The sequence below is a fragment of the Cyprinodon tularosa genome, unplaced genomic scaffold (assembly GCF_016077235.1).
Source record: "Cyprinodon tularosa strain WSP-4 unplaced genomic scaffold, ASM1607723v1 ctg377, whole genome shotgun sequence".
In the NCBI taxonomy this organism is placed as follows: domain Eukaryota; kingdom Metazoa; phylum Chordata; class Actinopteri; order Cyprinodontiformes; family Cyprinodontidae; genus Cyprinodon; species Cyprinodon tularosa.
Window position 1 is genome coordinate 989,278 of NW_024039093.1, and position 25,995 is coordinate 1,015,272.

The 25,995-nt window shown below is 40.9% G+C and overlaps 1 protein-coding gene across 3 annotated transcripts in view; it reads left to right on the forward strand.

Moving 5' to 3' along the window:
* Window positions 1-16,998, forward strand: part of raraa (retinoic acid receptor, alpha a) — a 293,848-nt gene extending 276,850 nt beyond the window's left edge. For 2 of the 3 annotated variants that reach the window (XM_038296756.1, XM_038296757.1), the window contains 6 exons: window positions 2,078-2,219; window positions 12,536-12,696; window positions 12,775-12,951; window positions 13,032-13,236; window positions 13,553-13,711; window positions 15,388-15,584. In XM_038296756.1, coding sequence (XP_038152684.1) covers window positions 2,078-2,219; window positions 12,536-12,696; window positions 12,775-12,951; window positions 13,032-13,236; window positions 13,553-13,711; window positions 15,388-15,584 — 1,041 coding nt within the window. Of the gene's footprint in view, window positions 1-2,077; window positions 2,220-12,535; window positions 12,697-12,774; window positions 12,952-13,031; window positions 13,237-13,552; window positions 13,712-15,387 lie in introns of all 3 variants that reach the window. The other variant, XM_038296754.1, reaches the window with a different exon arrangement.
* Window positions 16,999-25,995: the final 8,997 nt, after the last annotated feature.

Below are 25,995 nucleotides of genomic sequence, written 5' to 3' on the forward strand. Positions count from 1 at the left end.
TCATTTCTAAGTTGACCAAAAATAAAGGAAATACAATAAAACTTTTATTGTCCAAAGCCTTCAGTAGCACTTTGCTTCATACAGCTAGAAAATATCTTTTATATTATTAAATGATGTAATTAATGTGGGGGGGAAAAAAGGAAATCACTGCCTGATTGTATCCAGAAGCTTTGTTTACCTAATTCTTAAAATCAAAAATAAAATCAAAATGATTGCATTTCTGTTGTTGGAGTTAGAATGTGGAGCCGATGCTAATTCACAGTTAAAATATTATTTTCTTGGTTTCCAAAAAGCTCTGAACAACATTATATATTTGAAAATGATCATTTTTAGTAGAGTATATTTTCATTTATTATTACTTTATTATGAATTATTATTGTTTGTTTGTTTGCTGGCTCTATTTCCTTACCATCTGCCAGCTGTTTGCCAACTCCGCTATTGCTAACCTTCAGTTAGCATTAGCAGACACTTAGCTTAACTATTGAGATGAAAAGTGGCTCTTTGTTTCCTTAAGTCGACACCAACACTCAAATGCTTTCCAACTTAATTTTAGTTATTCTTAATTTTATCTTCCAAAGCTGCTAGAATCTAGCTAAGCTAATGTTTGCTAACGTGGGCTTCTCTCCCTTTTTTTCTCACTGCTGCGTGAAGGGCGTGAAGATCTTTCCTTCTGTTGCAGCGTAATGCTACGTTCAGACCGCACGCAGCAGAAGCAGAAAAACATGACTGCTGCTTTTTTTTTTTTGCTGCTTATACCAGTTTAGTTCTGACGCACGGCTGAAGCATCTTTGCAGATCTACCTGCGCGGTCGAAAAGTGGGTATGGCGCGCGATGGGCGGAGCTACCTTATCTTTGCTTTGCCCAATCATCCTTGCAGCAAAAGTGGAGAGGAAAAACTCCCTTTTAACAGGAAGAAACTTCAATCAGAGTTAAACAAGTTTTTATACAAAATTTTCTCTCCAGATTAATATTTATATCAAAACAGCAAGAAAAATGCTAGCGTTAGCCTCAGGGCTCAGCTAACTGTCTAAAAACTAAACCGTCCTCTATGAAGACTGGAAAGGAAGTGTTGGCCTAGCGGTTAGGGCACAGAGCTTGGAATCCTGAGGTTGTAAGTTCGAAACCCACTCCCACAGACTGCCACTCTTGATCCCTGAGCAAAAGACCCTTAACCTCACACTGCCCCTGGGTGCTGCAGATTCAATTTGTGGAGAGTTTCACCATCTACCCAAGGAACTCCGAGCCAACGAGGGTCGCTTTCAGCGCTACCATCATCTAACCTGAGCCCAGTTTGACGACCTGCTGTCCTGCATTGGTGCAGCAACATCATGTGCCGATGTTCTCTCTGATTGGGTGATGTGGCACATCGAGCAGCAAAAGTTCAATTTTCCTAACTCCAGCAGCCCCTGCTTCTGAAGCGCGTCAGAAGTCAATGAGGCACTGCGCCCGCTGCTCAATACGCCCTGCAGGACCTTTTTGCTGCGCCTTGACGTGTGTCAACCATTGACTTAGCATGTAAACTAGTTGCTTCTGCAGCTTTAGGTCTAAACATAGCATTTATAACATCTGCTTTAGCCTGCAGCCATTTCACCTTTACAGTCCGTTTCCATGCGGGTACAGAGTTCAACTCTATTTGGACATAGCCTCTATCTCTTTCACAAACTCTTCTCAACCTTGATTCAAAGATTATAAACTTTTTAAACTCAGACCTATATTTCCTGGCAATTCACACTTTTTCCCAACAGCCTTTTGTTCTTTGTGTATTTTAAGTCTTTTGCATTTGAAGTGGAGAAATCAGTGAGACAGATAACAATGGTTTGGTTAAATGCAAATGCTACTTGGGCCATTGAACATCCCCACAGGTTTAACGTTAGCATTAATAGGACGCACCGCATGTCACAGATTAGCCCTCTTATGGACTTAACTCCTCCATAGGTCGTTTCCTTTGAACTGTGGCTTTATGTAGGTCACCAGATAAGTTCTACATGTTGCATGGTGGTTAAAGGCTAACAGTCCTGGTGATAAAAATCTGATTGCTGTTTTTAATTCCATTTTCATGTGTGTTTCTGTTTTGTAGGGATTCTTTAGGCGAAGCATCCAGAAGAACATGGTGTACACTTGTCACCGGGAGAAGAACTGCATCATCAACAAAGTCACCCGGAATCGCTGCCAGTATTGTCGGTTACAGAAGTGCCTGGAAGTTGGGATGTCTAAAGAGTGTAAGTGCATTCTGGTTGTTTACGCAGAATCTGCTGCCGGGGCCCGAGGACTAGATGTCCTCATGGCTGCTTAATCCTGCAGCGTCTTTGGGCTGCAGAAAATGTTACATAGTCTCCACTTGCAGGGTTGCATAAGCAGTGTTTGTGTTTGCACATATCCACTTTGGCAGGGATTCAGGTGTGAATGCTGATGCTTAATTTAGAGATTAGTATCTTTCAGTGCAATCAGACAATAAGCTGCACTAAAACATTCCTGCTGCATGGATTTCTGGCTTTTTTATATTTATGTAGAAAATATATATTTAGCCATTCCGTATATCCCAAATTAAGTTGAGATTGTTACTTTGACTGTTGCACAAAACTAATTAGATATTTAGCTATGTAAAAGAATTACAACAGGCTTAGCAGCCACAATTAACAACAAATCAGTGTTATAAAGAAATATGATAAAAAGGTTATTTTAGCAGAAAATAGATATAATTTCATTTCTCTTTCAATTTAGTCTTGGTTATTATACATTTATAATAACAGTTTTAATGCTCAATAATGACATATAAAGAGCTCAGTAATAAAACTAATTCTTATATCCTTGTTATGTTCAGTTTTAATCAAAATAATTGACAACAACTAGATAAAACAACTAGAGATTCCTGGAGAAAATCAGTCCTATAAACATCCGTACGTCTGCCTGGCTGTGTGTTTCCAGGACGGCGGCCTTTTGTATCTCTGCTTCTGTCTCCTTGAACCCCAGTCGGCCTCAGCAGATGGCCGCTCACACTGAGCCTGGTTCTGCTGGAGGTTTCTTCCTGTTAAAAGGGAGTTTTTCCTCTCCACTGTCGCTACAAGCATGCTTGGTGTGAGGGATTGCTGAAGAGTCAATGAGTCGATGCAATCAGCTGGTTTTCCTTAGATAGAAAACTTTACATCAATTTGACTGGAGGGGAGAAACGCCTTGAGATGACATGTGTTGTGAATAGGCGCTATAGAAATAAACTGAATTCAATTGATGTTAGGACTTAGCATTAGCACGATGAACTAATGTAGCAAATATGCTACAAAGGGGTAATATTGTTACAAATTTAGTAAAACCAGTTACACAGAGCAACAAGCAATATGTTTTTATCTCATTGCGGCTCACATTATAAGCAAAAATAGCCTCTAATTTCTGGTTCCATCATTTTCAGCTCCAGATTTCCTTATCAGGAAATATGTCCGTCAGAGACGAGTCCCAGTAGAAACGATTGTTTGCCAAAGGTTCCTAGGTTCACACTGAATGTATAAAAACAAACATTTGGGGACTTAACCTGCTATTATGTTGTTTATCTATTGATTTTCAAAGCGTCAGCATCAGAGCATCAGGATTGTTTGTTTAATACAAAACCGTTTTTTATATATTTGCTAAATTATGCGTCAAGAGCCTAAAGAGATGTAGAGAGCTATTGATTTTTTTTCTGTCTCATCTTTAACATATTGCATCTACCCATTATGTCTTTTAATTTTCCATTCATCCATTTGCCAGTTATTGCACCTGTGTTGGTTATAGATTCAGTATTTAACATATTTAGAAATATCTGCAGTAAACAGATGGGGAGATTCTGTATTTCGGCAAGGCGTGGACTTTTGATGCATAGAATGTGAGGTAACCCTGAAACTGATGCTTTGGCGTGAAACAGCTCTAAGCGTCGGGGAAAAAGGGCAGCCATGTATCAGAAGAGTGGCAGCAACAGTCGGGGTGTCGCCATGCTTGGCAGGCTCCTGTGATGAATACGTTCTCACCTGCCGAGAGTGAAAGAGCAGGCGTCTGCTCCCATCATTGCACCCCCGCGGGGGAGGGGGGGGGCTCTGCGAGCACACCCAGCACACGAGCAGCCAGACTTGATACAGTAATTGGTGGAGGTGTGACCACTGAGAGCTCGGAGGGCTGCAGGGTGTTTGCCTGATCCTGGATGAGCACCGGTGCGTGGAGGAGCCCCGTCGTTCTTCTAACTACAGATATACACCAAATAGATATAAAAAAGGGTAAATCCAGATGAAAGCATCTCTCATCGTCGGCGACCTCGCATCTTTTTTAAACGCATGCGAACTGCCTCTGTTGCTCTCTTTGAGCCTCCTGTCTTTCCCCAAACTATTTACCTCCTCGCTCTGCTGCAGAAAGCGCACCAGGCGCTCCCTGCGCAGCGGCTTTGTGGCTTACAGTAAAAGAAGTTATCCTCTGAGCTCCTTACCTTTGAATGGGGCCATTAATCATGGTATGAAGTATCACAGCAGCCTCCTTTACACACAGTTGCACACTGCAAGCCAACCCTGGCATAGAGTGGAGTTGGAGAGCCATCTAGTGACTAACAGGTGGTACAGCAGAACGGAGTTCCTCTGCCTGGAATCCACTGTGCGTTTCAACTTATTTACTTCTTTTCAGTTTTATTTATTTCTGCCAGCAGTTTGGGCTCATTTTGCAGATTGCTCATCCTGTGGTGACAGAAAGTGACTTTGGTCAGTGAAAGGGAGGAAAATGAGCTGTGCTGAGGGAGAGAGCCGGGCCATCTGGGCCCAGTGGGGACTCCTGACACGAGAAGGCCCACCTTCATCTGAGCGCCCACAATTTAACATGCAAAGACCGTAATTATGCATGCCCAAGGTGACGACGCCTTAAAAGAAAAGGATGAACGTGAAGGTGGCACCAGAAACGGCTCAGCTCCTCCGTGCAGAAGGTGGACTCCCCACTAGCAGCCGAGGGCGTCTTGGTGACCTTGCGACTGCTGGCAGACAGCTCCAGACGACGGCACCAGGCCTTCTGCCAGGTGGCAATGCCAAGGAAGACAGAATCAGAAGGAGGGGAGGGGGCGATGGGAGCCGCTCATGAGCTTCAGAGAAAATGCCTATAATCCTTCTGCCTGTTTAATATTAACCTGACAGCATGTTGTAAAGGAAGACTGCTAATTATGACCTGGAAAGAGAAGAGGGAATTAAGCATCCATCCAAGGTTAGAGATGTCAGGAAATATCAGTTCATTGATCTAATCGCATCGTTACCAACAGGAGCACCGTGTCTTTAAGGCCTCACTGACTGAAAGGCTTTCATGTAGGAAGTAGTGATGGTTCCAGCAACACTGATGTTCAGCCGCATGTCAAAACCTGTGTCGCTGCGCGTATCGTTTCAAAGTCACGTGACAGAAACAGGAGCTGTGTTTCATAAGCACCTCCTTCTAAACAATACAAAAAAAAAAAAATCAATCTTTTCCAGTTTATCATCAAATTAATCAAGAAAGATCAGCCTCAATAAAAAAAGAAAGGTTTGACCTGAGTGGGAATATTTTCATCTCATGTTTGTTTCAAAGTTCTGGTTGTGTCATCTTGTTCCTCTCAGTTATGTCTCAACTTAACTGAATTCAAACCGACTTCAAAGTGACTCTTAGTTTGCTGTTATTACTTATTATAAATCCTATAACGTCATTATTCATATATTCACTTTCATTAAATGCTCACATTTATAGATTGCATCTAAGTTACAACATATTTTCAATTTAAAAACAAAGATAATAGGGAGTGGTGATCTAGTGCTTAGAGAACTCAGCTTGGGTCCCAGAGGTTCAAGCCCCCCACACTCCTGCCACTCTGGGTCCCTGAGCAAGACCGTTAACCCCAGCCTGCTCCCGGGTGCCAACAGTGCAGCCCACTTCTCACCAAGGGAATCGGTTAGAGGCATAGGGGGAATTTCACCATTGTGGGACAATAAAGGATTGACATTACATAAGAAATAATACATTATAGCAAGGCTTAAATCTTATAGGCCATCAAATCAGAGTCAGTTAAAGGTAGAGGACTAACTTTTATTTAAGAGGGTGGATCATCTAAATAAGTGGTCCTCCTAATTGTCAATCATTCTGGTGATATGTTAACGTAACACCGTCCTATGTGCTCATTTCGTTAGCTATCTTTTTCTGCGCACTTTCAGGCGTATATGTGTGGTGAGCTATGGTTTCAGACAGTCATTGAAGCTCAGCTTTCTCACTGCGGTTCTTTGAAAATGGCCGAGGGTCGTTAGAGAAGTGTATAAGTAGAAAAGAAAGGCCCCAGAAGAGGCAGATGTATCCCAGAATCATCACGCGGTGGACCCAACTTGGAAATGATTATCTGTCCAAATGGTCAGTTAACAATATAATCCCTGCTCTATCTAGCAATGGAGGGATTTAGGGGTTAGGGCAGACGTTTGGGCACAGTAAGCTGGTATGAGCTATGAGAGCAGCAACCTTTAAACAGAGCGTGCACCAGGAGAAACGGGCTTGTGCACGCTCTCGCATGCGCATTTTTTTCAAAGTGGAAAAAAACTTTGAGAAAACCCTCCACAACACTATTAAGTCTCTCAGAGGCTGCCTGTAGTGATTTTAAGTGTCCAGCAGGTGTCAGTATTCAGTGAGTATTCAGTTCAGTTAACTTTTAAATGGATAACGCTTTAGGTTGCTCTTTCAGAAAGAATAAACATTGCAGAGTCTTAATCAGGTCTTTGCTTTGAAACCTTCTTATCCAATAAATAAATATATTGAACTTTATTGATCTCATAATGGAGAAATTAAGTCTCTGCATTTAATCCATCCCATCTTTGGGGGAGCAGTGGGCTGCCACTGTGCAGCATGGGAGTGGGTTTCAAACTCACAACCCTAGGATTTCTATCCCCTGACTACTAGGCCGCTGGAATCAGTATGAATGGATGCTTTGGATTTCTTTTTTTTTCTGAAAAGCTCCTTCAGGTGAAATTTGTTGTGATTTGCTTTATAACTATAAACTGTATTGAATCCTATTAAATGAACTAATTGGCATTTGGTGATTAGCGTTACTAGATTTTAGAAAATCGTGGATTGGCTGTTATGTCGAGTAAAACTGTTTTTATCTTCCTCTGTGAAGCTCTGAAAATCCTCTACTGTTATTGCTCTAAACTGTGGGTTTATAGTTGGGACGTTTTTATTGTTTCATGGTTATTGGTTAATGTTTTTTTCAGGAAGTTAAAATTTTTTTTTTCCATGTCACACTGAGTATAGAGAGGCTTCAGCTATGCAGAGCAAGCCGGTCTATGCAGATTTGTTTTTTTCACTTATGGAACTGATTATAAAAAGTTATTAAAAATAGATTTTAAAATAAAGAATCGGCGCAGCTATAAATCTAAGCCCCACTTAATGAGCCTGTGCAGCATCTCAAACCAGAATGCTTATAGGCCTTTATTAAAAACATAATGGGAACATGATGGTCTGAAGAAAAGAGAAATGCAGCTTTAGAGGCTGTGGGACGGTTTATATGCAGACTGAGGCAGGGAGGTGATTCTCAGGGATGGATCTGTGAACTTTATGAAAGTTTTTGTTTTGTTTCATAAAGAGGGCAGAGAGATGAGTTCTGCTTTCCTGCTCCGTCTTCCCCCGTTGTTTTTTTTTTGTGAGGCTCAAAGAGGATCGCTATTTTATCCATTTCTGTCCTCTTATCATGGGTAAAATATTCTAGTTTTTAATGTTTCCTTAATTGTTTCTGCAACAGTCTGTTCTGCTTACTATATACATGATATGAGACTCCAAAACTGACTCTTTCCCCGTGAGATTTTATTCAGTATTTTCCCCCAAAGCCGATGTGTTTTACTTTGTAAATGAGTCTCTCTTCCTGTCAGACCCATGAAATTGCTGATGAATTGCTGCGTAGTCGAATAGACGTGGCAATGCTGCACCCTGCAGCAAATCGTAAGTTTTCCTCCCCATCAAATTTCAGTGACTGCGTAACGCCACGATCTCTTCCGACACGATATTCTGTCGGATCGGACGCAAAATCGCATTCGGTGTTCTGGGCTTCAGGCTTTTTAAAGATCAACCATCTTTTGCACCCTTAATTCTCCGCCTTCTCTTTACTTTCCTGATGCTCTGGGAGAATAGAAGTGATTTGCTCTGAGAGAGTCAGAGGAGAAAGAAAAGCAGGAAGTCCAACGGCACATTTCTGGCTTTTCCTCTGATAAATGTCTTCTGGTCGCACATTTCCTTAGCCGTGTTTGTTCTAGTCCCCCCACACCCCCCACACACACACACCACCAAACTCCCAATATCACCCAGGCGCCCACATTTTCCTCCAGGAAGGCTTCACCCAACAAAGTAATAAAGGTAAAATAAGATGAAGCGCAGAATGATAGAGAAGAGCTGAAAGTGGGGATAACATCAGCTGAGGAGGAGAGATAGTAGAGAGAAGTGAAGACAGAATGAAAACAGAGCGCAGTGGGGGGGTAGGAGGAATATGAGAGCCTGTGGGTGGAGGTGGAGGTGGGGGGGGGGGGGTCATCTCTCTTGACGGTGGCCCAGGGCCAAGAGCTGCAGGAGCAGGAGGGGAGAAACATTGACATTTTTATCTTTCCATTGAATTTAATCTGGGTGATGGACGAGCTGCCAGCGCTTTAATTTTCCTCACGCGAATTACAACGACCCCCCCCCCCCCCCACACACACACACACAGACACACACCTTCGTCTGTTTGTGTCGCACAGAGACGCAAACGTTCTGCTGAGATGCGGCGTCGGCGTGAAATGATGGACGGGTGTCACTCGGCCTCCCGTAAATCACAGAAATGAAATAAACAGAAACGATTGGGACGAACGTCGCTCCATTAGCCTTCGCCTTGTCCTAATGCGTTTTGAAAAGATGCATTCATCGAAGCTGACAAACACACACATTAGGAAATCAACACCGTATTTCATTCATTTGCACAAACCTCAAGAACCGGCCCCCCACCTCCCCCAAGTTATTGCATGTGGCAATTCGCCATGACAGATCGCCAGTCGCGCCTAATAGTTCTTTAATGACTTCATTAAACTGTGTTGTGCGGCATATGATTGTGCTGCCAATTTGTCAGTGCGGGTAATGTCTGGGCGCTGGGGATGCCCCACTTTTATTTGTGAATTAATTGGACATGGGCTCTGCTCTGGCCCAACAGCCCCCCCCTCCCCTCTTGTGGCAAACACTACACTGATTCCCTTCAGCAGGGCTGCCCCAGATCAGAGCAGTAAACCTCCTCCAACCCAAGTTCTGTCAGACAGGCTGAACTTTTACAAAACATAATTATATCATCAGTAGGGAAGAAAAAAAGGCATGATTGTGTTTTTTTCCTGTGAAGAAAGAGCAGCTTCCTCCTAAGTGTCAATAAGCCCTGGGTAGTAACACATTAACATGATCACAGCAGGGTCTTCATCTTGTGTTGCGCTTAGCGGTAGCATAATGCAGGATCAGGCTTCCAGCCCCCGCCTTCCTGCTTGCTTTAATGTTCTCCCAGGCAGGGAGGCCTGTCGTTGGGCTGATGAATGAGCCGCGGCTCAGATCTGTGCTTTCCCCTCCTTGGCCCCAGTCCAGGGGCCCCCCTCTGTCAGATGGCCTCAGCATGCATACCTACTGGGATCCAGGTTCGGATTGAGACCAGGAAATTGTGATTGTGTGTTTTTAAGGGGAAGATGGAGATGAAAGAGCAGATAGAGACGTCTGTGTTGCAATAAATTCAATGATTCTGTTATAGTCTGGCAATATGAAGTGGACTTAGAGATGTGAAAAAAGATTACGCTTTTAGCAGAACATGGATCAGAGGAGAACCTGCCAGCATTGGCCAACGTTCTGAAATTACTGTAAGAGTGAGAGTGGGTTTCAAACTTACAACCTTAGGATTCTAAGCTCTGTGCCCTAACCACAAGGCCACCACTTCCTTTCCAGTCCTCAATAGAAGACTGTTTAGTTTTCAGACGGTTAGCTGACGTGTTTTAAATTTATGCTATAGAAATAAACTGAATTGAAGTGAATTAAGACTGAGCTATGCTATTTAATTCTATTCAGTTTATTTCTATAGCTCCAATTCACACCACATGTCATCTCAAGGCACTTTACGGTTCACCAGATCAGACAGGATTTAAAGTTTTCTATCTAAGGAAAACCAGTCGATTGCATCGACTCATTGACTCTTCAGCAATCCCTCACACTAAGCATGCTTGTAGCGACAGTGGAGAGGAAAAACTCCCTTTTAAAAGGAAGAAACCTCCAGCAGAACCAGACCTGTTCCTGCACTGTTTTGCTGCGCAGAAAAAGGGGGCAGGGATTATAAAAGTTAACCTGAATAAAAGTGGCTCATATGGGTTTAAAAGTCTGGAATTTAAATTTTTCATTCAGGTCAGGAAAAAGTTGTGAATTTAGGCTATAGAAATAAACTGAATTAAATTGAATTAAGACTGAGCTATGCTATTTAATTCAATTCAGTTTATTTCTATAGCACCGATTCACAACACATGTCATCTCAAGGCACTTTACAGTTCACCACTAAGCATGCTTGTAGCGACAGTGGAGAGGAAAAACTCCCTTTGAACAGGAAGAAACCTCCAGCAGAACTTAGAATGCAGTACTTTCCTTCACGACTGAAAATGATTGTTTTCTACTTTCGGCTACTTTAGATCGCCAAAGAAATGTAAAAAATTGGGCACGTATAGGTAATAATATGTTGAGACCCAAAAAGAGATTTGATCCTTAAGAAATCGGGTGCAATACAGTCAGAGTGGAGTTGTACCGAGATGATCTGGTACCTACAGCGGCTCTGAAGCTCTTTGGTTACACAGCTGAGTTTTTTATGAAAGGCAGCTTTTATATTGATCGGAAAATCATTTCATTTATCTCAAACTAAGGTAATACTTGGGTCAAAAGCTACGCAGTGACTGAATGAGTGTCTCAGCTGCTTTCTATCCAGCAGAGAAGAACATCAATAACAACCTAATTACACATTTTTCAGTCTGAGAAGAGGTTTTATTAAAACTATACTGTCCAATAATTCACAAGGAGTTGAGTTGTTTTTTAATTTTTCTCTTTCATTTGGACGTCTCTAACGTTGATCTGTGGAGGATGAAACAATCTGAGAGGGTGATGGGGGGGTGGAAGGGGAGAGAAAAAGCTGGAGGCCTTTTTATTCCCCCGTTGTGGACGTTACAGCCGAGCCCTTTTAAAACCATTAGAGGCTGGATATTTGTCATATTATGTTATTACATTAGCTGGTACCCCTAATGAAAGTTGTGGCAATTCGTCAGCCTTATGGATAGCTTCATCCCCCACTACTATTCATCAACCGGCACCCCATCTCATCCAATCTACACACACGCACGTTTTTACAGGACGTAATCAGAGCCGGTGTGGATAGGCTGGGAGATATGGATCGGCTTTGTAATGGGATTCCAATGCTAAACACCCGCCCTGTGTTTTCTGTCATTTGGGGTGATCATGCTCTCAGCCAGATCGCCCAGAGGGAAACAACAGTGGATTATGTCAAATCTTATTCCCTCTCCTCACACCATTACCACAGCCATTCCTGGATGCAGCTGTCTCACAACATTTGTCTTTCAGCCTCTGAAAACAAAAGGAGGCCTTTCTGCCGCCGCTGCACAAAAAAGGGGTTGGATTTCTCCATTCCTGCCTTTAAGTTGATGGAGATTGCATTAAAGCGAACAGAATCAGTATATTGTGCAGATGAAAAAAACTTCTTTATCAGAGATAAACGAAACGTCTTTAAAAACCTTTCTAAATGTAAAAACTGTGAGATTAGTTTGACATTTCCTCTAAAACCTCCAAGTAAAGTCAAGCTGAATTAAACAAACTCTGTGCTGGAAACCTAACAATGCATATGTTCCTGTGAGACACAGAGGTGTCAGTATTATGCTGTGGGAGTGCTTTTTAATAGATTTGAGCTGGTCATAATTCTAAATAAGTCATGAAATGTGGACTTTAAGGTTTGAATTGCAGTGGAAGGTGTTACCATAACGTTTAGGTCATCAGGGCTTGTGTAGCTAACAATTATTTAGCAAATCGATTATTATTTCAATAAATCCATTAATAGTCACATAGAAAAAGGTTATTTAAAGAAGATTTTATTCAAAATTTAAACTAAAACTACTTTGCTTAAGGACTTCTGGATAGAACTTATGAAACATAAGTTATTCTTTTTAAACTCAACATTTTTAGATATTTGTCTTGGTTTTTGCTTAAGTATTGCTCCGAGTGGGTTTCATTTTTAACCATGATTCGATTACTAAATTAGGTGACAATTCTGTCCATAATCGATTAATCGTGTCGGTCATAACTTGGGCTGAAAACAAAATTCTTGCAGCTCAGATTTTCCATGTAAAAAGTTGTGGGAGTGAGTTTTTCAGCAATAAAACAGATGCTGATTTGTAGTTAAGCTGTTAAAATGAGAAAAGGTTCTTAGAATCAGTCTTGGTTTGCGAGTCACTGTAAATGTTTTGTCCGGCGGTTTAACTCCTTGTGTTTTCTCCGCTCTCTGTAGCTGTGAGGAACGACCGGAACAAGAAGAAGAAGGATGAGAAGAAGCAGGAGTGCACAGAGAGCTACGTGCTGAGTCCAGACACGGAGCAGATGATCGACAGGGTTCGCAAGGCGCATCAGGACACTTTCCCCTCTCTCTGCCAGCTGGGCAAATACACTACGGTCAGTGGCTTCAAAAATACACGCCGTGTCGTTTTCTGTTGTCGGCCGCTGTCGTCTGAGCCGTCCATGTCTTCACAGACTAACAGCTCGGAAAGGCGCGTCTCCTTGGACATCGACCTGTGGGACAAGTTCAGCGAACTGTCCACCAAGTGCATCATAAAGACGGTGGAGTTTGCCAAGCAGCTGCCGGGTTTCACCACGCTCACCATCGCGGACCAGATCACCCTGCTCAAAGCTGCCTGTCTGGATATTCTGGTACGAAGAGCCGCTCGCTCCTTCATCCAAATTCAGTCGTTTGATATCAGGTTATATTTTTATATCCTCCTTCTTTCCAGATACTGCGGATCTGTACTCGTTACACGCCGGAGCAAGATACCATGACCTTCTCAGATGGACTCACGCTAAACCGAACCCAGATGCATAACGCCGGCTTTGGTCCCCTCACAGACCTGGTTTTTGCCTTCGCCAACCAGCTCCTGCCTCTGGAGATGGATGATGCAGAAACGGGGCTTCTTAGCGCCATCTGCTTGCTGTGTGGAGGTATGACACCCCTCTCAAACCTAAGTGAGCAAATACTTATGATAGGCATGTTTTAGGCCTGCAGTTTTTCCTCAAAAGCCTGCTGTATCTTCCGCTATACTGCCCTCTAATGGAGCATGTAAAGATTGCAGGTGGAAATACTCATTTTTATTCAGTAATGTAAAGATTGCTGCAAATGTTTATGAGCAAATTCTGTATAAAAATTCAATATTGATTGATTGACGCATCAAAATCAAACATGAAATATTTTCTAGCATTTCTCTAAAGAAGGCAGAAGCAGATTATTGAATCATCCCTTTGTTTTTGTTTTTTTTAGATCGGCAAGATTTAGAAGAAGCTGACAAAGTGGACATCCTGCAGGAGCCCCTTCTGGAGGCCCTGAAGATTTATGTACGGAAACGGAGGCCCCACAAACCTCACATGTTCCCCAAGATGCTGATGAAGATTACTGACCTGAGAAGCATCAGCGCTAAAGGTTCATTCTTCATCGCTTATTTCTTTGTTTTCAATTATATAGGAACAGCTATTTGGTGAAACGCTTATTTAACTTCACATAAAGGTACAGAAATTCCAGTATTTTTCCAAAAAAATTGACTCTTTGAGTTAGTAAGTCATGTGAGGACTAAACATCTTTTAAGTAAAAGTAAAAAAGTACAGGTTTTCTATTAAACTTAAGTACAACTTTTAGACAAAGTTTACACCTAAAATGATACAAAAGAAGTTCAAAAAACTATTTTTTTAAAAGACAATAACATTTCTATGCACAGAAATTGGGTTAAATTTTAATCTTCAACTTTCATCCTGTGAACAAAAAATAATAAAAATAATAATAGAATGTAAAATTAAAGGAATCATGATCAATCTAAAACTATATATCAACAAAATAAAGAACATTTTAAATTTAGAGTCCGGAATGATTGAATAAACCTATGAGCACAGAGACAGAAATATTTATGGTTTTTTTAATCCGTTATTGAGGTTATTTAACCATCAGATGGTTTGGAATTTATACTCCTTTAGATTTTTCTTAGAAGCCCTTAAATTTGATGCAACTTCTTTGAAAAATGATTCCTTAGAAGTCTGAACAGAAGGTTGTGTTGCTGTTTGAGCGTCAGATTTAAACAAGAAACGGCCTCCCTGAAGGCCTCTGCTATAAAAAAAAAAAATCTGTCCTTAATGGTGTCATTTTTTTTTAAGCATTAAAGCTTTCTCGTTTAACATGTTTAAGTCTCAGCCCTACAAACATATAATTGCCTCTTAGTGTTAATATTTGCTGTTTTTCATATAACTCAATGGCTGCTTTTTGAGCTCCTCTCCAGCTTGTGAAACGCGTCACATTAGATAAAAGGACTGATAGCTTATTGGAAATGATCAGCAAATAAATCTAGCTGGTCTTAAATACAATGTTGCACACACTGCAAAAAAATGTTAATCTAAGTCAATTTTTCTTAAAATAAGTGTATTTTTTCTTAAAGTAAGAAGGGAGGTGAGACTCTTTGCCAATTTACATTTGAAATAAAAAAACACAACTGCATTTTCTTATTTCAAGTCAACAATATCTAATTATATTATTTTAAGTGTAGAAATACTCTTTCTGTTGGCAGATCGTCTTATATACCTACTCAAATTAAGGTTAGATAGGTTGAATACTACTTATTTTTAGAAAGTTTTTGCGGTTTATTTTATTTTCAGTTTATTTCTATAGCGCCAGTTCACAACAATTATCTCAAGACACTTTACAGTTCAACCAGATCATCCAGTCAGATTGATTCAAACTTTTCTATCTAAGGAAAACCAGTTGATTGCATCGACTCATTGACTCTTCAGCAATCCCTCACACTAAGCATGCTTGTAGCGACAGTGGAGAGGAAAAACTCCCTTTAAACAGGAAGAAACCTCCAGCAGAACCAGACCTGCGCAGAAAAAGGAGGCAGGGATTATAAAAGTTAGCCTGAATAAAAGTGGCTCATATGGGTTTAAAAGTCACTGATGGTAGACGGTGTCTGGAATTTAAAATTTTAATTCAGGTCAGGAAAAGTGAGCCTTGATCCGAACCTCTGAGCTGATTCCAGATCAGGATTGGATCCATCTTTGTCATACAAGAGAAGGAGTAAATAAAATGAGTAAAACGTTGTGTTTGTCCGTCTGCAGGAGCCGAGCGCGTCATCACACTGAAGATGGAGATCCCTGGATCCATGCCGCCTCTCATCCAGGAGATGCTGGAGAATTCGGAGGGACTGGAGAGCGGAGCTGCAGGCAGCAGGCCCAGCGGAGCCCCCCCAGGCAGCTGCAGTCCCAGTTTGTCCCCCAGCTCGGCCCAAAGCAGTCCCGCCACCCAGTCGCCGTAGTAACCGCTCTCTCCTTTTTAAGTGTTTTTTTTCCTCGTCATATGGTCTCCTCCCACGTGGTTCTGAACAGAATGTGGGGGCGAAGGAGGCGGGCTTTGATCCAAACTGATGATCACAGGAGACTGGCAGAGCCGCCTCCTTTCCTCCGAAGGCCTCCGTCACTAAGGAACGCTCTCCATGCGGGAGGGGGGTGGGGCGAGGCTGGAAGGGGGCCGCCAGGAGCCGCGCCATAAACCCCGCTGATGACTCCTCCACCTCCCTCCTATCCCCTCTCCTCTCTCCACCTTCCCTTAAAAAGGACGGAAACGGGTCTGGACGCAGCGGCTGTTTGGAGCGAGCGAGGGCGGCGCGGCGGGACGGAGACACGGACCATGACTGACTCTCACACACAGCAGACACTTTGTCCTCGTTTCTCTGAGACAAGCTGCGACAGCGGAGCTCATCGGAAAACCCTCCTCCTCTAAAGACTTGGGTTCTTTCCGCATTTGTTTTTGTTTTGTTTTCATTTTCAAAGAAAAACAACCAGATTTTGTACAAAAGATATATAAATATATATAAAAGAGTTACAGAACTAAGGTGGTTGGCGTGTCCGGGAGAAAAACGGCCAGGCTGACACCAGGACAAGTTTACCGCGCTGAGATTGGGACTCCGTCACTGTTCGAATCTCTTTCATACCTATCAAAGATTAATGAGAGACTTTCAGTTTCACCTTTGTATATTATAATGAATAACAAAAAAGAAAAAAAAAATGATGTTGACATTTCTCTCGAGTCGTACACAAATGTTCACAGGAAACGTTGAATATAACCTAATATTCCAGGATGGATTTCTTTTGCCTTTAATCCTCGCTTCTTCTGTTCTGTTTTTTTTTTGTTTTTGTTCCGCTTTTTCCTCCAAGAGAATGAAAAGAAAACTGATTGTATGAACTTGGCTGTATGATATCGTCACAGGTCCTCTCAAGAAATCAAATTAATGAAGAGTCATTATTGAGGTGTATTTTAAGTGGCTTTGAGTTTGTGTAAATAAGCTGTATTCATTTCTTTAAAACTATGAAGAGTTTTAGGCCTCGCCTTATTTTTTTGTTTTTTTATTGAAATCCTGTGTTTTGTTCTAGTTTATGTGGTTCAAGAAAAAATACATTTTTGAGCACATTTTTACTGAAGGAAGTTCTTTCATGTTTTATGTCCTGCTAAAAGTGTTGGACGAGCCCTTCACCGATCACTGGCTGTTCAGAATGTGACCTTCGCACACACGTCCGACTCCCGCCCCTTTAAATTCAAAGCTGTGTCTTTACTCTATGATAACTAGGCATGGGCCGGTTTGCATTTCGCTCAGTAAGAGTAAATAAATGCCTCACTTTCTGACTATTTGATTTCAGAATAAGGAAAATTGTAATAAAAACACAAATGAAGAAGAAAATTGTCATATTTGCTTGATTTTAAATCCCACAGAATGGAAACGAGTTTCTAACAAGAACAAACGACATTCTTTATTACATATCTGTAGTATTTATGATTTTAAAACATTTGTTTTTCTTAAATTCATAATAATAATACAAGAATGAGACCTTCACCATCGATATCAGAAATCCACCGGTATAGATATTTTTTTAAGGCCAATGCTGATACCAATTATTGTGACATCAGCCTAAATAATCACTGATATGGGCTGCTGATTCTTATTTTGGTCTGATTCTTTAACCTAATGTTGATTCTTCTTCCTCAAAATGATAAAAATGACTTAAAATTTGAAATTAACAGAAGAATAAAAACAGAACAACGGCTGCTTAATCCAGGAAATGAATCGCCAGACGAATGCAAACATCAGCAGATTCCGGTATAAGTAAAAAACAATGCTAATATCTGCTAAATATATCGGTCAGTCCATCCCTAATCGATGTAAAAGTTTATTTTGGTTTCCAAGACGACGGTAAAACCCAAGTTATTCACACACCTGATTTATATTTCAAACTATTTTCATTCAGTCCATTTTTATAAAGTAAAAGATCCATAATTTAAAAGGTATTCGTATAAAACCAGTAGATAAACATTTCTGTTGATATAAATTAAAATAAAGCATGTGGAAAGTAATTTATTCCAGCAATCAAAAAAATAAGCCCTTCTTATCATAGCTGAGTAATTTTTTGCGTGTTATTTATTTGATGGTTTATCTTTGAGGTTGGAAGGCCTCCTTCCCATCACCCTAATCTGTAGCTCCCCCCACAAGTCCTGGATCAGATTCCAGTTTTTTCTCCAGCTGGAATCCTTCTAAATTGTTAACATTACTTTCAGACGGAAGAAACAAGCTGTTAAAATCAATAGTTTTAAGCTGAATTATTGGTGGGTTTTTTGTTTTGTTTTGAGGGGTAAAAGTGTAACAACATTCTTTCAGCCAGCTGACTGGCAGTGCACCGACCCAGCAGGCCGGGGGAAAGAACTCCAACCAGGCTAGCCCTCTCTGGCATCTAATTAAAAGCTATGATGGGGAAAGTTGAAGTTGTTCTGAAGCATAAAGGGCGACACACCCCAAATATACACTTTAATTTTCTGATAAACAAACTGGTTCCTCTGGGGATCCTTTTTAAAACCTGCCTCCAATAACTCGTCTGGACATGTCTGTTCGTTTTAAGGTTCTGACTCATTCAGAAAACACTGCGTTTGCTTCCACTCATTCTTTTTCAAACCTTGGCAAACACTGATAGCAGTACCCGGCCCATGCCTGTAGTCCTGATAATAAATACTCCTGTTGAAGCACAGCTTTTGTTTTTTCACCTTTTGGTAGGAAGATAAATAAAAGAAAATGGTGATAAGAGGCCGTGTGCAGCCTGGACGGCTCATTTAGCTCACAACAGCTCAGCTTTAAAGAGAGGTTTAGTGTGAGGGATGGTGCATATGCTCTGTATTAAACACTTGTTGTTCTCGGTACTCTCTGAATGAATCGGTTTGAGTCGGCTGGGACAGGACTTGATTGTAGCCGTCTTCTTTTTTGGTGCCTGTCAGTGAAGGTTCAACAGTAAGCAGCAACGTGTGACGGATCCAGAGGAGCCAGAAGCCCTGTGACTCACTTTACACCGAAACGCCTTCACCTTTATTAACACCTGTCATCTGGACCATCATTACTGTAACGCACCAATTGTCTCAGGAAGGAATCATTTCCGTGTGCTCTGCCTGTTGTCTGTATATGTTCTGTCATGCAACCCTTAAAGCCTCCAATCACAAATGCACATGTGTTCCCAGTTCTGCTACTGAGCCCCCGGAAGGTTTCCTCCAGTCCCGCTCTTTATGTCAAAGCCTGGCGCATCAGGACTCCTGCAGAGACTCTGACCCTGAACCTTGCAGCGTTGCCAATGCGGATCTCTCCAAAACATTTTTTTTTTTATTTGTCTGGTAAATAAAAAGAAATATAGCTGCTTTCATCCTTTCAGGACTCTGTCCAGAACAGCGCACAACCCCTCCCCCCACACACCCCCTCCTCCACCGATAATCTGGAACAGCGAGAGACACCGTCAGCTTGAGAAGTATGGAATACGATGCAGTTTTGTGAAGATTATCAAGGAACTTTGGAAAAAAAAAAAGACAAAAAATAAAAGCAACATTTAATAATTGAATGTCTTTGTTTTTATTTTAATATGGTTCATAGATAATAAAATACAGCAATTTAGTTTCTCAGAAAATGTTCAGAATTGTTCAGATCAATCAGTTGTTCAGGAAAGTAAAGTGGAGGGAAGAAGTTTAGTAGAGATATGCCCAAACACCAGCTAATCTTTGAAGAGATTCAAGAAATCGACGCACAGACGTACCCATGGATATGAGCAACATATCAAACATTCTTTATGTTGAACCATCTGAACTAAACAATTCAATTCAGTTTATTTCTATAGCGCCAATTCACAACATGTCATCTCAAGGCACTTTACAGTTCACCAGATCATCCAGTCAGATTGATTCAAACTTTTCTATCTAAGGAAAACCAGTTGATTGCATCGACACATTGACTCAAATACAATCCCTCCCGCTAAGCATGCTTGTAGTGACAGTGGAGAGGAAAAACTCCCTTTTAACAGGAAGAAACCTCCAGCAGAACCAGGCTCAGTGTGAGCGGTCATCTGCTGAGGCCGACTGGGGTTCAAGGAGGCAGAAGCAGAGATACAAAAAGCAGCTGTAAAAGGCGGCCCCGTCCAGGAAACACACAGCCAGGCAGACGAGCTCCGAGCCAGCTCCCATGTCAGAGGATGAAGAGAGCACATCCAGCCAGTCATGGTCAGAGACACAGGACTACACTGGAAAACAGGCCGATCTCCAACATCTAGAAACAAAGGTGTTGATGGCAGCAGCACAGCTGATATTTCTCCCCAGGATGGAGTCACAGCCAAACAGGAACAGACCAGATGAGGCTACTATGAGAAAAAGCAGAGAGAGCAGAACGTTAGAGATTGAACTAACAGATTCTGCAGAGTGGGAGAATAGAGATAGAATGATGAAAAAGGGGTCCCTATGTCCTACAGCAGTCTAAGCCTATAGCAGCAGAACTATATGCAGTAACTCATGGGTAATTATTTTAAACAGGTGTTGATAGCTGTAGGCAGGGAGGATCTTCTGTATCATCTTCTTGCACCGGATCTTGATGAGCCTCTTACTGAAGAGACTCTCTTGTTGTTTAATTAAAATTAATTCAGTTTATTTCTATGGCTCCATTTCACCATTGCACTTTACAATTCAACAAGATCATACAGTCAAATTGATTAAAAGGAAGAAACCTCCAGCAGAACTACGCTCAGTGTGAGCCGCCATCTGCTGAGGCCGACTGGGGTTCAAGGAGACAAAGGCAACTGTCAACCAGCTCCACAGGTGGCCCTGTCCAGGAAACACACACCCAGCCAGACGAGCTCCAAACCAACTCCTATGTCAGAGGATGAAGAGAGCACATCAGTTAGTCACAGTCAGAGAAACAGGACTACACTGAAAAACAGGCTGCACTCATACATCTATAAATAAAGGTGTTGATGGCAGCAGCACGGCTGATGTTTCTCTCCAAGATGGAGTCACAGCCAAACGGGAGCAGACGAGGTGAAGCAACTCTGACAAAAAGCAGAGAGAGCAGAACGTTAGAGATTGAACTAACACATTTTGCAGAGTGGGAGAATAGAGAGAGAGCCTTGTTTTTGATTTGAAAACATGCAAACTGGAACAGACGAAGGGGTCCATCCATTTGGAATGGGGGCTTCTTTTGTTAGACTGTTTGGAAAAACCAAACAACCTCTCCACAAATGCATGGCCCAACACATTAGACAGCATGGGATTAATTTTCACTTTTATGCTGATGATACCCAGCTATATCTGTCTATAAATCCAGATGAAGCTAACCCATTACATAGATTACAGGCATGTCTTGAAGACATAAAAACCTGGATGACTCTTAACTTTCTGCTTCTGAATGCAGATAAAACAGAAGTTATAGTCTTTGGACCAGAGTCTCTGAAAAAGAAACTGATTAGCCAGTCACTTCATTTGGATGGGATTAAACTGATTTCAGATAATAAAGTAAAAAATCTTGGTGTTATTTTTGATCAGGACCTGTCATTTAAATCCCATATCAAAGAGGTTTCTAGAATTTCCTTCTTTCATCTGAGGAACATTGCAAAAATTAGAAATATCCTGTCCAGGGGTGATGCTGAGAAACTAGTCCATGCATTTGTTACTTCAAGGCTGGACTATTGTAATTCTTTACTATCAGGAAGTCCACAAACTGTAGTTAAAAGCCTTCAGCTGATCCAAAATGCTGCAGCCAGAGTTCTGATGAAAATTAAAAAGAGAGATCATATCTCGCCTATCCTGGCTTCTCTTCATTGGCTTCCTGTTAAATCAAGAATAGAATTTAAAATCCTCCTTCTCACATATAAAGCCTTAAATGGCCAAGCACCATCTTATATCAGAGATCTGATTGTTCCTTATGTTCCTAACAGAGCACTTCGCTCTCAATCTGCAGGTTTACTAGTGGTTCCTAGAATTTCTAAAAGTAGAATGGGAGGCAGATCTTTTAGTTATCAGGCTCCTCTCCTGTGGAACCAACTACCAGTTTTAGTCCGTGAGGCAGACACCCTGTCTACTTTTAAGGCTAGGCTTAAAACTTTCCTTTTTGATAAAGCTTATAGTTAGGGTGGCTCAGGTTATCCTGAGCTATCTCTATAGTTATGCTGCTATAGGCTTAGACTTTTGGAGGACATAGGGACCCCCATTTCATCATTCTGCTTCATTCTCTCTCTGTTCTCCTATTCTGCAGAATCTGTTAGTTCAATCTCTAACCTTCTGCTCTCTCTGCTTTTCCTCAGAGTAGCTTTGCCTCGTCTGTTCCTGTTTGGCTGTGACGTCATCCTGGAAAGAAACATCAGCTGTGCTGCTTCCATCAACACCCTTGTTTATAGATGTTGGAGATCGGCCTGTTTTCCAGTGTGGTCCTGTTTCTCTGGCCGTGACTGAGTGGATGTGCTCTCTACGTCCTCTGGCATGGGAGCTGCCTTGGAGCTCGTCTGCCTGGCTGTGTGTTTCCTGGACGGTGCCGCCTTTTACAGCTGCTTTTTGTATCTCTGCTTCTGTCTCCTTGAACCCCAGTCGGCCTCGGCAGATGGCCGCTCACACTGAGCCTGGTTCTGCTGGAGGTTTCTTCCTGTTAAAAGGGAGTTTTTCCTCTCCACTGTCGCTACAAGCATGCTTAGTGTGGGGGATTGTATTTGAGTCAATGAGTCAATGCAATCAACTGGTTTTCCTTAGATAGAAAACTTTGTATCAATTTGACTGTATGATCTGGTTGAACTGTAAAGTGCCTTGAGATGACATGTGTTGTGAATATGGCGCTATATAAATAAACTGAATTGAATTGAATTGAATTGAACACAGAAGAGCAACCTCCTCTAGACAAGACTCTACGCTATATCTACAAATTATTGACAAAGGACATTCTTTTGAGGACCAGAATGTTCACATTTTGGATAAAGAAATAGGTGGATTGAGAGGGGCGTGAAGGAAGCTATATGTTAAGAAAGAAAAAACAACTTTAAACAGAGGGGGTGGTCTCAGGTTCTAGCTTTCAAAAACTTACAATGCAGCTATTGAGTTAATGCCTTCCCATTTGCAGCCCCACCCCGTGTACAGGAGAGTGGAGGACCTCATCTATTCAGCCTGCCCAACAATCCCCTTTAACGACCGACCTTTCAGACAGTTAGATGGGTATGGGGTATTTCAGTCTAACAAAAGAAGCCCCCAAATGGGTGGACCGCTTCGTCTATTTCAATTTGTTTGTTTTCAAAACAAAAACAGGGCTTTGTTGGGCTAGTGTATAAAACCTCAAATTCAACGCTATTACTGACATTTTGAATTAAAAAAGCTTCCTGGATGGGAAGCGAAATGTCTTCAAACTTGGAAACCAAGTCCAGTGGATTGTTTTTAATTTTTTTTTTTTATTTATTGGTACGAAGCAGAATGATGAAAAAGAGGTCCCTATGTCTTCCAGCAGTCTAAGCCTACAGCAGCATAACAATAGAGATAGCTCAGGATAACTTGAGCCACTCTAACTATAAGCTTTATCAAAAAGGAAAGTGCAATGTTGGTTTTTAAAACCTCATGTATCTAATGGACCTAGTGAATTTTTTTATGCACAAAAATACAAAAAAAAGTCGTACTAAATCAGGACACAAAACAGTGATTGGCTGTATGGAGAGCAGGAAGAGAGGACACTTGGAGTTTACTGAAGAAAACCTGCTACCGACCAGGTTAGCTCTGGGGACAATGGTTGCTACGGTGACTGAAACAGAGGTTGAGGAAACTCTTTGTGAAACGGGAAATTCCCCTTTTTCAGGTTTAGAGAACTTAGATTTTGCAGTAAACCTGCTTTGTGACTACTCTTCACAGTAACATGTCCTGGATGACACCACCTGTTGTTCATAAGCACTGCCTATTTGAATTTCCCAGTCTTCTTTAAATCTTGGTCTGATTATATGGTCAGAGAGCATGGCAGAGAGACGCTTGCATCAAAGATATGGTCCTGCAGCCATGTTTCAGTAAGACACATAATGCTGCATTGCTGATATTCTTTCTGCGTTCTTCTAACTTGTTTCCTAAAGATCTTGCAATGCCCATGATTGATGGAAGAGATAGCTTATATTTATTGTTCCTCTCTCATCTCATTGTTCCTGCTCTGTATCCCTGGTGCCCCCCTTTTCAACTCAGCTGGTACTTGTGGAAGAAGTTCAGGTATTATTTCAGCTTTAGAGATGCTACAGAGATGCTCCCGGGTTTAAAAAATCAACTTCCTTGGGTTGCTGTGGTTACACATCAAAACATGCATCCAAAAAGGAAAAAAAAATATCAGCGAAAAACGCTCCAGTTTCCCAGCATTCATCAACAGAGATGAAAAACATCAGAAAAAAGATACTCTGACCCAAAAATGGAAGAATTAAAGTTCTCTTTAAAAAGAATATCAGAGTCAATCTAGCAGAGCTACTCCAACGTGCAGCCACCTTAAGCAACGCAATTCTAGAATATATGTGTCTCTCTAAAAAAAGCTTAATTAAGATATTCATTTTATTTTCTGCACGACTACAAATTGCAGAAAGTACCAAGTATCAAGATGCAAACAAAGACACCAGAGCAAACAATGCATCCTTCAGCTACCTGGGGTTCGTTTGCACCACAGCAGTGTCAGAGCATGGTAACCTCCATTTCACATCATATTGATGCAGAAATGTATGTAAAATATGCTCCAGCCAAGAACTGAGTGCACACACTTTATGGTACATAATCAACAGCAATAAACATGTGAAATTTGTCAATCTTTTTTAAAATAATAGGAGTTTGACTTTTTATTGAATAAACAATCAGATTGATTTACTGATTATATTCTAATTTATAAATGAGCACAGACCAAATCAACACGAACAGTTTAAACGTGTTAAAAGTGATTGTCAGGACTGGTCAAATGTTTTATCTATTAAATTTATGTAGTTAAATCTGTCAGCTCACAAAGAAATAAATGACGAAAATGTATTTGATGCTCAAAACTGTATTTATTCTTTTTTATTTTACATCATTTGTGAGAAACATATTCCAGTATTTTTCCTCTGATCCTATATTAGGCGTTCTGATGTACCTGCATGTTTTGGTCAGTAGATGGCAGAGCTGGGTTCGACTATAATTTCTCCAGAAGGCGAAGGTGTTTCCGTCTCAGATAGACGTTTTTCAAATGTGCCAGTGTGTGTTTAAAGGGAATCCGTGTATCATTCGTTCTTTCTATTTTCAATTGTCAATCAAAAAACAAAAAATCAAAAATTGACTGGTTATTTTGTTTTTTGTTTTTTATCGTTAAACCAAAAACGAAAAAAGGATTGGTTTTTCATATTTCAATTCTAAGCTCAGATCAAGAATACGAAATGGAAAAACGGACAGCAACGCAGAATTTGATTTTAATATTTAATCGGTACAGTTTACATGACCCGGAAGTTTGGTGGAGCGTTAGCTAAAAAAACAATTGGCTTACTCCCACCACGTTCGATCAAACTGCACCAGATAAGGCAGTCGGACCTATCAGCCATGGACAGTTACGTTTTATTTCGAGGATCCAAGCGTGTGACTCTTGAGGAGGACATGACAACGGAGAAAATTTGCAGGATTTTCCAGGTATAACTTTTTTCTTGAAACTTTTCTGTGCACTGTACTTTTAACTAGCAACAACAAACAGCTTCTCGATCAACATAGTGTGTGGTTCTAGCGTCGCCATGGTAGCTACTTCATTACCCCAACTGCTGCGCAAAGAGCTATTTCCGGGTCACGTAAACTGTACTGATTAAATATTAAAAACAAATTCTGCGTTGCTGTCCGTTTTTCCATTTCGTATTCTTGATCTGAGCTTAGAATTGATATATGAAAAACAAATCCTTTTTTCGTTTTTGGTTTAACCATAAAAAACAAATAACAAAATAACCAGTCAATTTTTTATTTTTTGTTTTTTGATTGGCAATTGAAAATAGAAAGAACGAATGATACACGGATTAAAGGGTTATGTAATATTTATGGTTTATTCCTATGGAGGTCCATATGTAGGAAATTGTTAAAGAAAAAGAATTCCAGAATAGCCTATAATTTAGGAAGGTTATTGAAGTTCTAACTTAAGATCCCATGTATTGCACCTAACTGTTCCCAGCATTTCAAGAGTTTAAATAAATGCTGCTGAACAAAACAGCATTATATATATATATATATATATATATATATATATATATATATATATATATATATATATATATATATATATATATATATATAGACAAAAACGAGAAAGACTCAAATGCATACAACCAAGTTCAATGGGTTGTAATTAGGCCCCGCCCTCTTGCCTTTGCGCCAATAGGAATCCTTCGCGC